Here is a 12730-nt window from a genome sequence, read left to right as displayed (position 1 = left end):
TCGACCATTAACATCTAAACTGTGCCAAGTACATATGATACAAACACCAAGAACAAAAGTACAGAATAGTACACAGTTCTACAGAGTTTCCGTACAAGTTCCGTGTCTCCGCACTTTTGGGTGTTTCCTGATGTGTGCTCCCGCCAGTTCGCGCTCGCACAGCCCAGTTGTTGTACCACAACAATAGCTTCTAATAGATCTGTTGAGCAGCTGACATGACAGACCCATTGTCAACAACTTGTCATCCTAAGTTTGACTCACAGTCTCAGGACACTCACAAATCGCAGTTGGCTTGACGATACAGATAACCGGCTAGTAGCGACAACAATATCAAATTGTCATGACAGCTGGTGACATAGTTTGCGATAGAGATGAAGATACAAAATTCACAGCTCTGAGTCGATACAGCGCGTTTTGATACAGAACAGAGTCACTTATGCCTCTGTGCGGGCAAGACTCACGACCGGGGTCCCAACGGAGAGAGCCGGCGGCCCCCGATCACTATTTAGCGCTTCGCCACTCATCGTACTTGAAGGGTTTTAGGACTAGTACGGGTTAGTTGTGACGGCGGCCAACTCAGCCACTCGTTTTTGTCTCAACAAAGGGTGCACAGCACGGATGGCAAAAAATTCTTGTATCTTGTACATCCCAATCTTGTCTCCGTATTTAATGGGTCCGGAGACCTGGTGTGCCGCTGACTCACAAGATCTCTCGGACTTCGCTGCACTGACTATTTGCCATTTCTGCGTGCAATCTCCCACCTTTCCTCTTCTTGCTCTATTTGATTTTGTACAACAGCCTTCCTATGGCTACCACAGAAATCACGCAGTCGACACTGTATTTCGCCGGCGTTCGGAGGTTAATATTTTGAAGTCCTTCATTCTTGGGAATAAACCACCTCTAGCGGAATCTGAGGCGACAAAGGTCACCTCCGCTGATTTTTTGCAGTACACAAGAAATAGATATAATTGAGGAGACCCCTACCCATAGACTAAGGAGTACTTGTCAAATTAGGGGCATTGGAAACGTCTGTTCACTCGCAGGAGAACAGTGTGATAACCTCGAGCCTTACGTGGAGATACTGAGCTTTTTATCAACTTAATCAAAGACATGAAGTAGGAGCACAGCAATATTGCACTCAGTCTCTCTTGTCGAGCTTTCTTCGCCCATCCAGACAACTGGCAAGTCTGCACTCCCGATGGGCTTAACCGTCCATGGGAGAGAATCGTGGCTACCAACGGCGCCGATAGCGAAGGCCACAACATAATACCGGACAGCTACTATACCTTCCAGCGTGTGCCACAGCTGTCCGTGAGCGCTCTCAAATGGGAGGATGATCCAGAAACGGGTAAGATTTTCGTATCAAGCCCACGATTCATAGGTTGGGTGCAATCTTCTGCCCCTTATTGAGCCTTCTGAATAGTGGAATGCTGGCTGCATTCGTGACAAACCCATTACTCTTGCTCGCACATTGTACTTTGGGGGTATGATATGACATTAGAGCTACAAGAAGGTCACGGGATTCGGCTGGTCCATTCACGCGCGCGTAGTAAGCTCGTTGATCGCTTTTCAACGCGCCGTCTCGCAGGATGAGACATACGCGACGCGGCACTATTTATAGGGATATCCTACTATCCGACTCTTAATATTCCAACCACACACCTTTCCCATTTTGTGGCCATCCTCTCCGGCTATTAAACCCACCAAGTCTGCCACTATTTCTATGCATCACCTCGAATACCCTCTTACAAATAAGCTGATGCATCAGACCCAGGAAAAACCTCCCCAACGTACCTACTCCATCAGTGACCTGATGGCTATAGACTCCTCTGTCCTCGATTCGAAGGTCCACTTCGTCCGGCCTAGCAAAACTGGCACCATTGGCACGACGTATGGCAGCGACGAATACGACCGCACCTCAATCCACGTTTCGCGTCGCAAAAAGCTGGCTTTGGCTCTGCCTGAGCGCGGACGGCGCATGTACTGTGGCAGAAGAGAAGTTTCGCCCGACGAATCTCCCGTACACTCACCTGTAAGCACATCCAAGCTAGACGGCCAGACTCCCGAGCTACTCAAGCACATCGCCACACGGGACGGTGGCTCGCAGAAAACGGTGGCCCCTTGCTCTGATATTGCGTTCGCCGGTGGCCTCTCATGCTCGCTTCCCCAACGACGCTTTACCAACTCCGTAGACACGCCTATGGAGAGCGACTCCGACGAAGACAACGCCAACCGGGCGATGGCATTCTACATGTGCCGGCCCGGCACGCCACTGCCCCCACTATGTCTTCGAATGGACAGCTTCGATGAGGATGATAGTTCCGCAGAAGGTAGAATTCTTAGCAGCAGGGATGAACAACGCTCTTCACTGGTGGATGTCCCTGGCTCCGGCATGAGCCCTGTCGCAGAGACGACGCCAGCTAGTGAGCGACGCTAACTTCGTTACCGATCAGCTCGTGTCTAATAATCTGTAACTTACAGTGAGAGACGATGCTTATTTCCAAACGCGGTGCTCCGCGTACAACCGGATGAAGGCAATTACAATGAGTGACAGAACTCCATCTCTCACTTCTGATGGTGCTTCCTCTTCGGATGAATCAGAAGGCCTAATGTCTCCTCGAAACGGCGTCACGATAGGTAAGTAACCTGCCAAATCTGTGATACTGTGGAGCAGAACATATGGTCTAACTGCGCACCTGCGACATGCCAGCTATTTCCCTTCCAAAAGCTGCGGAGAAAGAAGTGACCTGGCAGCTCGGCTCGAGGGACACTGAAGGATGTCTGGGTGGTTTTTGACAGTACTTCCGTAGTGACACATATAACGCAACGCCATATACCACTCTCAGTGCTTCATGAAAACACCCGCTCGGGTGCGCACTTCTCACGAACCGCATTGTCTCTTTACTAGCCCTCCTGCTTCCAGCTCTTGTCAATACCGCTGCGCAACATATCCGCTTCCTCGCCCGAGTTCTCTCATTCTCGGTCTGATCTGGTTTTTCATTGGTTTTCTTGATTCTTCGGCAGCGTATCTGCACATGTATATGTTGTGCTTACTCGTAGCCTATGGTACTGGATATCCTGCCGTCGCATGAAGTTAGAGCACTATGAAAGGACGCGTCTACGTCCTGGTGTAATTCGCGGCCAAGCGCTCCATAATGTATCGTCCGCACTACAAGGCGATCAGTACCGACGAATCTCAAACGAGCCTAACAGGTATAACACACAGAGATTGGCTCGTACTTCTTCGGTCGCTCTGCTGAGTATGTCGTCGGTATCATATCAACGACAGTATCGAAGTTCTGGCGAGATTTTAGTACGTGGCATATAACGCAAGGCACTAAGTAATTACCGGTGCACAGAACTCATGACGACAATATATTTAGTCAGCTAGAGCAATGTAGAATGAGAAGAAATGGGCTGACGTATGGAATGGAGTAGCGTGGGGGCGTCATACCATCTGAGCTGGTCAGGTTGGGCGGAAGGCTGACCTGGTGAACACTACTCCGTAAGGTGTCATTCGTCCCTACCCAAGTGAGTGAGGCTATCTGACGTGTCTCCACCAGGTACGAGCACCTACACCGCTGCAGAAAGTCACCAGCGTTCACGATCACTGTACCGTTCACCGGCGTAGCGCTCTGCAGACAGTCAGCATCCTATCCGACAGACAACGAATACGCTTACTGTGAACTGCCCGGGCTTATTCGGGTCTTCCACCTCCAACCCACCCACGGAGTCTTGGAACAGAAATGTTATGCTGCCATAGTCGCTGTGTGCGATGACGCGACTGATCTCTTCGTTCTTAAGCTGTTCGACCGGCACACTAGATTGCGTCAGGCGGACCATGCGAGCATAAGCGCCAACATAGCAAACCTGGGGTAGTGCAAGAGTCGCAACTGGTTGTCCGCCCTGGTGTGTACCTGAACGAAGTGATCCTCGGGTACGCCGAGACCCAAGGCTAGAGCTCGCAGGAAGTTTATCTCGAGTACTTTGTGGCAGGCCTACATCGTTCTCATGTCAGCAAACTGTTCGACGACAGGAAGTACTAATAAACACCGAACCCAATAGAAATCCAAGCATGCTTCTTTGAAGCCAGGCAACATACCCTCAGGTAGCCAAATGTTGGGCATGAGCGGATCGTCCTCGCGCCCACATTCGAAGCTTTCCTTCATATCTGGAGCCTGTGCTCGGCGCTTCTTGATCTCGTTGGGATCAAACACTTCTCTGACAATCTTTTCGACCCCGGGCGCAGAATAACCTGTGCGTGTCATAATGTGATGAGTGCAACGGAAATGGGCATGCCTAGGCACAGATACCTCGATGGTGCAATCCACTGGCGGGGTGCGGAGCGAGCATCTTCACATCCATCGGCTGAGAAAAGAAACGCCTAGACTAGACTGTTTGTCAGCTCCACTGGCTATTGACAACAATGTAAGGGATCAACAAACCCAAGCAAACATGCCCTCTACCTTGGTCTGGGACAGACCATGGCTAGTCAGGTATACAAACCCAGTGTCTTTGAACGATTGCACGATCGCGTCTGCGACCTCTTGCTTCCGCGAGCCATCGAGGAATGGTGCAAAGTTGATAACATTGATCCCACCCGCCTCTTGTACCTTGACGTGAAGCATGCTAAGTCCGAAGCTCTGAAGAATAGAAGACGTAAAGTACGTTCTTATATATTCCTGTGAGCTCACTATCACAGGCTATCGTGAGGGGGAAGTCACGCTATGGCCAGGGGGCGCTTAAATGGGCTGGCCCAGATCAAGCGATCAATTAAACCCTAACCCAGCTTTGGCTGGGCTGGAACCTTGCTGTGTTGTTGACACCACTTCTCCATAGTAAATTGTAGTACATACACCTCGATTAATATTACTCCGTGGTCCAGTGAGCTGTAGGCTACATACAGCTGATTTGGAAGGCCCTATGAATATCCTTGGTTTATTTGCCGCTCTGTAAGCCTACAAATGGTCTGTGGTACTTATATCTGCATTAAAACTATTTTCACTGGACTATTAATGCATTCGTACTGCTTCGTTATGCCTCCTGGTTTGCGGAAGGGCGCGCTTGCCCGATTGGGAAGGCAGCGCTCGCCGTCCGTCTCCGTAGAATTAGTACTACTCCTTTCTAGAGAAACAGTTCGGTTCTTTTTGCGATAGATACCACATTTTTTGGGCCTCTTTTTACACAAATGAGGAAGGAATTTGTCTCGCGTCTCTAACAAGTCAATGCGCAGCGAGTCTCACTTCGAAATAGGTCGCAGCGGAAGTCTGCAATGCGCGCCAGGAGAGCCTTCAGAGCGCAGTTAACTGAAAGCTTGCACTGAGCTTGCAACACTAGGGGTTGTATAGCCAAGATATGCGACACAAGGGTCTACAAGGGTCAATTTAGGAGTCAAGCGGGGGATTTCGGTCTGGAAGTGGCGGACGCGAGCCTATCAATCTGAACTTATGGAACAACAGTCTCTCAAATTCGAGAAGTGTCTAGGTGTATGGAAGAAACTGCACCTTTAGCTCGGCTTCGAAAACACCCAGTTCCTAACGCCATCAATCGTCTGCCTATTCCCTCTATGTCTCGAGGCAAGAGTGTTTCCGCGGTCCCACCATGCTCGGAAGTTCTGCCCAAAAATGGCGGCGGATGGTAGGCAATACCATCGCAGTACACCCCTACTCAAACACAAAGCAGCTGAAGAGAATTGCAAAATGGCCCATGAGAGTGATAGCGTACCATAGCAGTCCCTGCGCTAGAGGGCCAATGACCTGCTCTCTAACCGTTATCCAAAGCACTTTGCCCCACGCGACATGCACGACCTCTGTTCCCTGGGAGGACTCTTGCGCTTCGCTCTTTCCGGTCACGTCTGAGATTGATTTTGTTTGCATGTACTTCACATGTACGTGCTGCCTGATGTTCTTGAGATATGTGTGCTCGAACCTAAGGTCGGGAATAGTTGGGACTGAGATCTTATGCCGACGCTCATACTGGACATGGAGGTGTCCAAGTGGATCATGGTCATGATGGGAGTGCCGGGAAGGCTTAGAGTCATCACGTCCAATGCGCACGGTCGACATGGTTGTTATCGGACGCTGCGTGAAGAACGTCGAGTGCGACGAGCTGGGGAGACGCCCAGGACAAGCGCAGGGCAAGCACTTGGGATCACATTTTTGATTTTCGCTCTTGTCCCCATCTCAACTCGCAAATTTCCAGACCTCATCCGGCGATTACACAGTATAGCCAGAACTATCCAGTAGAACCGCATTTGCTGCATATAAACTGACGTTGCTTTGTGCAACAACTGCGGGCCTACTAGACGATCTCTAATATCACGAGCCTTCGAATCTCCTGCGAACGAGATTTGCGTCAAGCATACCGCCCAGCGCTCCGTTACTCGAGCCACCATCTGCCATGGATGTCGAATTCGACTTTCTCGTCGAGGAGAAAACCCCCATCGTCGATGCCAACGTCCTATCACCCGCAGCGGCACTCGCGTACTTCGACGAGGCATGGTATCTGAAGGCCAGTCGTCGTGCGAGGCGTATGGACCTCATCGGAGACTACGCTGGTAATGAGCTGTTTATCATCGATGGTATGTAATCAGTCGGACCACTGTACTATGTGCTGAAGGCTCCTCGCAGGCGATTCCTTGCTCGAACTCGCACTTGATGACCCACTCCTTGCCCTTGGCCGCCAAAACGGTATGAAAGATGTCATATCGCATGTGATTGCGACATGTTGATGTGCAGATAAAGAAATCAGCTTTCAGATACTACATGCCATACACAATCTTGAGAAGCTGCTCAACAACTTCCTCAGACGAGGAGCGGTTTTCGAGATCATCTTCTGGGATGGTGAGTTTCGAAACAATTCCCAAGATTACGTGCTCAACCATTTGTTTAGAGGCTCGGCACTTGACTCTGCACTGCGGCTCGGATGACTTTATTTTCTCATCTCGGTGTCTTGCTCGTATGATGCTCATCGAGCACTCTAAGCGCCTCAATATCCCAGTTCATACGTTCGCGAGCATCGACGATAAAGCGTGGCTGAAGCACCAGTCAGTTATAAAGGTACATGAAGCGCATATGTCCTCCATAACCATCTTTAATTGTTTCCTACCAGCCGATGTACATCATGATCAATGACGGCGGCGCCATCGACCTTGAGCACGAGGTCAATCTTACTCCAGCAGTCGACGTTAAGCTTATCCAACGTACAAGGATCTTTTACTTCATTTCCCGAGGCCTGACCTGTTCGCTGTTACGCGGAGCGACCTTCCGCGATAGCAAGGTAATTCTCGTGGTCATGAAATTAATGGACGCAACCTGACCGCTTTTTAGATAATCTCCTTCATCTACGAGCAAAGACTAGATCCGCATGCGCGACAGCGATTGTCTCCGAAATTCTGGGCAGCGGTCGGTGTCGCACGCCAGAAGCTGGATCAGGTAAACACGAGGCGACGAGAATCTTTGTTGCCGACTTCGTCGCTACCGTCGGCTGCGAACGACTTTCAGAGATTCGATCACTTCCTGGATCTCGCCAAGCTCAAGCTGGATCTTCAGGACTCGCTTACCATTTTTGCCCTGTATGCGTTCACTGCCCATCTCATACTACTACCCCTGCTGTCCCTTGAACAACGAGGCCGACCGTACAAGGATGACCATCAAGGGCTGGACAACTTCCTGCGAAAAGACTTCCTGCCGACCGTTTTCCTAGCGTACGAGGCAAGTTATGGACAGTCGACCAATGCGGACGTCGACACTCGCGTTTTCAGGGATCTGATTCACTTCTTGCTCGCGCGTCCTACATCTAGCCCCATCGACATTCTTGGTGGCAGCTTCATAACTGAGTTGCAGGCGCTCTGGGCGAAGCATAAGCTACCGAACGTCGATTTTGCTTCAGTGGCCGCACAATATCCAGTAGTTGTCTTGAACGAGGATGCCAGTGCAAGCGCAGTCGCCGATCCTCAGCCTCTCCAACTCCTGCCCTTCTACAACGAAGTCTTCAATGAGTCGTTGGCGGAGGCCCACATCGAGGTACCCGAGATCGAGGAGGACGTGGGCGATTCCGAAATGGACTTCAACACTGTCTTCCAGGACGCACAGCACTGGCATAACCACCGTCGGGCTATCCTCCCGAAGCACCTTGGCGGCGAAGACAAGCTACCGGTGCTGAACGAATGGCAGCGCAAGAAGCAGCTGCGCAGCGAACAGCGGTTCACGGCGAAGCTGCAGTGGCAGGCAGAGAGCCTGACAGGCACGTTTGGGAAGTCACTGCAAAGAGTTACGATTATCCCTGGTGTAAAGCCTGCGACTCCGCTATCGTCGACGAGGGCGATGACTCCGGCCTCGACAAGACCTAGTACGCCACTTTCCCCTACGATCAGCGTAAGTCACCTAGTCGTGTCGTGTTGAATGTCTTACTGAGAGCTTGTGCAGGAGACGGGTTCGGAGAAGCCCAGGAAAGGCGGGAAGGAGAAGAAGGTTCATATCTCGAAAGCGGAGCAGATTCGCCAACAGAACATGGCGCGCAAGATGAGCACGCAGGACCAGTCGAATGAGACGTGGTGGAAGGATCAGCTGGAGAAGATGGACGAACTATCCACGGACGAGAAGGTCTCACTTATAGAGCGATTGCTCGGGAACGCGATGCGCGCCGAATCTGGTTGGCTTGCTGTCGAAATGCGGCTTTTCCGCATCCACCTTGAGTTGCAACGGTGGTTAGAAGATGCCGACGCGGATTCAGGCGACGAGACCAAACAGGCGCGCGTGCGCGACAAGCGTTCTGTCGCAGTCATGCGCATGGTGAAGGACCTCGCAGAGCGCGGTAGACTTTTCCCTACCGCGCGAGCCGCACTCGAGAACGTGCTGCAGTGTCTAGGCTTCGCGGACTACGTCCCAGCATTGCTCGATACGTCACCAAGTCCGCCCGCGGAAGATCGGAAGCTATCGTTCAAGTTCAAGAAGCTCTTGCACTCGAAGAACAAGGCGGCGATGTACGAGTTTATGGAAATCACAGAGGACCCTGTCGTCTGGCAGCTGCGTTTGTTTGGCGAGTATATGGACCGCTCGATGGATAGTCAGCCGGATCCGCGGGTTTCGTTCAATCCCGATGCGTGGCAGAGACGTGTCTTGGACTGCCTCGACGATGTTGACGAAGATCAGAATCTCAACCACTCGGTTCTTGTTGTCGGTGAGTCTGAAGGGCCTGTCCCTGAAATATTTGATTTTGACGCGATTCGCAGCTCCCACTAGTGCTGGTAAGACCTTCGTGTCGTACTATGCCATGGAACAAGTCCTGCGACGATCGGACGGCGAGCTCTTAGTGTACGTTGCACCGACGAAAGCATTGGTCAGTCAAATTGCCGCTGAGGTGTACGCGCGGTTCAACAAGTCGTACAAGGCCGTTGGCAGTTAGTGGCATATTCTTTTCAGCCAGCGGGTTTGTGCTGACGCCACTTTTAGGGAGCTTGTGGGCGATTCATACTCGTGACTACCGCATTCACAACCCGCAAAACTGTCAGATTCTGGTGACCGTACCCGAGATGCTAGCCATCATGCTGCTATCTCCGCAATTGGCGCGCGTATGGACGCCGAGGATTAAACGGTGTGGTTTCCGATTAGTACGTCTTGTGGGGTCGAAGCTGATTGCACACCATGGCAGCATCATCCTTGATGAAATCCATTCCATCGGTCAACAGGAAGGTGGTGCGGTGTGGGAGCAGATCATCTTGCTCGCCCCTTGTCCAATTGTGTAAGCACCTTAGCAGATATATTACAACAATTTGCTGATATCCTTCGTAGCGGCTTATCTGCCACAATCGGCGATGCAGAAAAGTTCAATAATTGGCTTGCCTCGGTACAGAAGGCCCACGGCTTCAAGCATACATTCATCTACCATCCACACCGATACTCACATCTTCGCAAGTTCGACTATATACTCCAGGCCGCACCAAAACAACCATTCCAGGGCACCGATTTGTATGCCAACACAGGCCGTTTACGGTTCTTGCACCCCGTATCTCTGTTATCGTTTGGCGCCCGGGCGCTACCGTCCGACTTTTCCCTTGAGTCCGCAGACTGCCTGAGCTTATTCAACGCGTTCGTCTCCGCGGAAGGCGAAGATGCACCGAACTTGCAGATTCTTGACCCTCGCAAGTACTTCAGACGAGGTTCGTTACTGAAGCAGAAGGACATACTGGAATATGAGGTTGCGTTGAAGGAGCGGTTGGCGTCGATGATCACCGACGTTGAGACTCAAGACATGGCGTCACCCCTAAGCCAGGTCGTTCGCAAGTTGCAAGACCCGTTACTCTCCGAGCTCTCAGAGGTCGAGCGGAATGCTACTACATCTGTGCACGACATATTCGACAACTTGTTGTACTTGGTGTGTGATCTGCACGCCAACGGCGATTTGGTACGTGTCTTACTACCCACATCTAACCTTATATCTGATATTTTTTGCAAGCCTGCTCTGCTGTTTAATTTTGACCGCACGGCTTGCGAGATTGCTACCAGGCGTCTCCTAGAAGCCCTCGAGAACACTGAGATACGGTGGCGCCAGTCTAGCCCTGAATGGAGGCACAAGGTTCAGCAATGGGAGAAATGGCAGTCTCAAGCAGCGCTTCGTGAAAAGCAAAAGGACAAATTGCGGAAGCAGAAGAAGGATGGAGCCGAGGAACCGCCAGAGAAATCTGTCGATCCGTCGTGGGAGGCTACGTTCGACCCAGACGAACCATCTCCGCAATTCTCGTTTGTGGGAAAGAAAGCGTCAAAGGCTATCCTGAATGAAGCAATCGAGGACATCAAGTGGACATCAACGCCGAAGTGGGCTCTTGATGCACTGCGTCGTGGCATTGGTATTCATCACGCCGGTATGAACAAGCATTACCGGACCGCCGTGGAAAGGTATGTTTTTTAAAATGAAATTCAAGGTTGGCTCGTTCGCTTATAATTTTTTCTTTAGTCTTTACCGCATGGGTTACATTCAAGTCGTCGTTGCTACGGGTACGTCGCTTGATTCGTTCTTGATACAAGTACCAACAATATTTGGTAGGCACCCTTGCTCTGGGTATCAACGCACCAACCAAAACGTCGATATTTGTCGGAGACTCGCCGTTCCTCACCGCCTTAATGGTAAGCGAGCCTTGTTGCATAACATAAATTTTATAGCTCATGGTTGCACCTTCTAGTATCGCCAATGTGCAGGACGAGGTATGTACATATTTCTTCTTCTGTGACCGCGACTCACCACCCACACATCCAGCCGGTCGCCGTGGTTTTGATCTCTTGGGCAAGGTTGTCTTTTACGGGCTGCCCATGGACCGTGTACAGAGATTAGTCTTATCGAGGCTACCGTCGATCGGCGGCAACTTCCCCCTGACGTCTACCATGGTCCTCCGCCTGTTCAATCTATTGCAGGGGTCGAATTACGCACCAGTCGCAGTCAACGCTATCAAAAGCCTGCTCGAGCTGCCTCATGTTAGCTTCGTCTTCGAGGCTGGCAAACAAGAACTTCTTCACCATGTTCGCTTCAGCATCGACTACTTGCGCCGGTCTCGTCTTCTCGACGCCGGAGGCAACCCTATCAACCTTTTCGGACTTTCAGCGCACCTCTACTACACGGAGCCTAGCAACTTCGCCTTGGTGACGCTCATGCGTCGCGGCGTCGTCCACAAAATCTGTAATCAAAATAGCACGGAGTCCGCGAAGCGCGATTTTCTCGTCCTTCTTTGTCATCTGTTTGGTCGTCGCTTCCTTCCCGCCGTCTACGCATCCGAGCACCATGCCAAGACCGTGCATCGGAAGTCAGCTTCTAAAGTTGTCTTGCCGGAGATCCCCACCATTGCAAGGCAAATATTGTTACAACATGACGACGAGATCTTGCGCATTTTCACCTCCTATGCCATTTCCTTCGCCGACCGCCTGCAAAACGCCGTTGACGCCGATGAATGTCTGCCGGTCAGCGGTCGGGAATTGAAGGGGCCCGGCTCGGGGTCGGCCTTCGAAGATTATCTCAATAGGACCTCTATCAGGGTCATCGCACGTTCACCATTCGTCGCCAACTCCGGCCACGGTGACACCTTCCGGACCGTGCCTGAGCTTGCTCAAACATGCAGGTCAGGCTTGCACCTCAACGAACATGGCATACCATCGATGCGTCAATTTGTGGCGGGTCCTCAGGGCAGTGATACCTTGCCGCTGAATGCGTATCTACTGGACTTCTACATGCACGGACAGCCTGCGACTCTCGTCGCAGCAAACGGTATCCGCCACGGAGACCTCTGGTACCTTCTTGAAGACTTCACTCTGACGTTGAAAACAATTCGGTCGACTATTGAGCATCTCTTACTTAAGAGTACAAGTGGCGAATCATCGGCGGAAGCGGACCTTGACGACGAGATGAACATTGGCGGAGTCAATCTCGCGGAGGCAGAAGATGACGAAAATGGCTCAGATGGCACAACTATCAAACGGCCTCCTGGTGTTTCAGACCGCGACTGGAGAGTATTCGAGGTTGCAGATCTCGTGACCAAGGAGTTCGACGAGAAATTCAGGGCCATGTGGGCGTAAAGGAGTCGGACGTCGTAAGAACGGCGGGGCACATGTCCTCCATCTCAATGTATGTGGATCATATTGCGAATATCTTGCCCTGCCTGACCTATCTTCGTTATACGATTTAATCTGATACACTCCGAATACCCGCATAGAACCGCGGTATAGGGCTTCGAATCGTTGTATGT

At 51.4% G+C, this 12730-nt stretch overlaps 4 protein-coding genes across 4 annotated transcripts; 2 read left to right on the top strand and 2 right to left on the bottom strand.

Annotated features, from left to right (window-relative positions):
• Positions 1-1813: 1813 nt before the first annotated feature.
• On the top strand, positions 1814-2437 carry PHACADRAFT_206413 (uncharacterized protein; the record flags this gene model as incomplete). The annotated part of the gene is made up of 1 exon (XM_007392800.1): positions 1814-2437. The coding sequence occupies one exon, from the start codon at positions 1814-1816 to the stop codon at positions 2435-2437; it is 624 nt and encodes a 207-aa protein (XP_007392862.1).
• A 392-nt stretch (positions 2438-2829) lies between these two features.
• On the bottom strand, positions 2830-4711 carry PHACADRAFT_138688 (uncharacterized protein). Its single transcript, XM_007392799.1, has 10 exons — positions 4446-4711; positions 4314-4389; positions 4059-4255; positions 3871-3998; positions 3682-3820; positions 3578-3635; positions 3423-3523; positions 3350-3361; positions 3225-3299; positions 2830-3169 (listed from the first exon to the last, which is right to left on the bottom strand). The coding sequence occupies exons 1-10, from the start codon at positions 4626-4628 to the stop codon at positions 3119-3121; spliced, it is 1020 nt and encodes a 339-aa protein (XP_007392861.1). The 5' UTR covers positions 4629-4711; the 3' UTR covers positions 2830-3118.
• A 628-nt stretch (positions 4712-5339) lies between these two features.
• On the bottom strand, positions 5340-6074 carry PHACADRAFT_251182 (uncharacterized protein). The gene is made up of 3 exons (XM_007392798.1): positions 5725-6074; positions 5505-5663; positions 5340-5444 (listed from the first exon to the last, which is right to left on the bottom strand). Exons 1-2 carry the CDS (start codon positions 6063-6065, stop codon positions 5507-5509), a joined length of 498 nt encoding a protein of 165 aa, XP_007392860.1. The 5' UTR covers positions 6066-6074; the 3' UTR covers positions 5340-5444; positions 5505-5506.
• Positions 6075-6399: 325 nt separating this feature from the next.
• PHACADRAFT_192658 (uncharacterized protein) lies at positions 6400-12560 on the top strand (the record flags this gene model as incomplete). Its single annotated transcript, XM_007392797.1, has 16 exons — positions 6400-6580; positions 6630-6689; positions 6744-6842; positions 6892-7058; positions 7111-7278; positions 7329-8375; positions 8427-9180; positions 9233-9400; positions 9453-9594; positions 9652-9741; positions 9792-10404; positions 10456-10895; positions 10954-10994; positions 11044-11123; positions 11180-11201; positions 11254-12560. 16 exons carry the CDS (start codon positions 6400-6402, stop codon positions 12558-12560), a joined length of 5379 nt encoding a protein of 1792 aa, XP_007392859.1.
• Positions 12561-12730: the final 170 nt, after the last annotated feature.

Source organism: Phanerochaete carnosa, assembly GCF_000300595.1.
Source record: "Phanerochaete carnosa HHB-10118-sp unplaced genomic scaffold PHACAscaffold_3, whole genome shotgun sequence".
In the NCBI taxonomy this organism is placed as follows: Eukaryota; Fungi; Basidiomycota; class Agaricomycetes; order Polyporales; family Phanerochaetaceae; genus Phanerochaete; species Phanerochaete carnosa.
This window is presented reverse-complemented; position numbering and strand designations above follow the sequence as displayed.

Bases quoted from the DNA above. Each gene is read 5' to 3' on its own strand.
- PHACADRAFT_138688 (XM_007392799.1), bottom strand. From the start codon at position 4,628: ATGCTTCACGTCAAGGTACAAGAGGCGGGTGGGATCAATGTTATCAAC. The intron at 3,821-3,870 runs GTTTGCTATGTT...GACGCAATCTAG, and splicing joins CGACTCTTGCACTACCCCAG to TGTGCCGGTCGAACAGCTTA. The intron at 3,170-3,224 runs GTGTGTTATACC...ATCGCCTTGTAG, and splicing joins AGAAGTACGAGCCAATCTCT to TGCGGACGATACATTATGGA.
- PHACADRAFT_251182 (XM_007392798.1), bottom strand. From the start codon at position 6,065: ATGTCGACCGTGCGCATTGGACGTGATGACTCTAAGCCTTCCCGGCAC. The intron at 5,664-5,724 runs GTACGCTATCAC...GTGTTTGAGTAG, and splicing joins CTAGCGCAGGGACTGCTATG to GGGTGTACTGCGATGGTATT.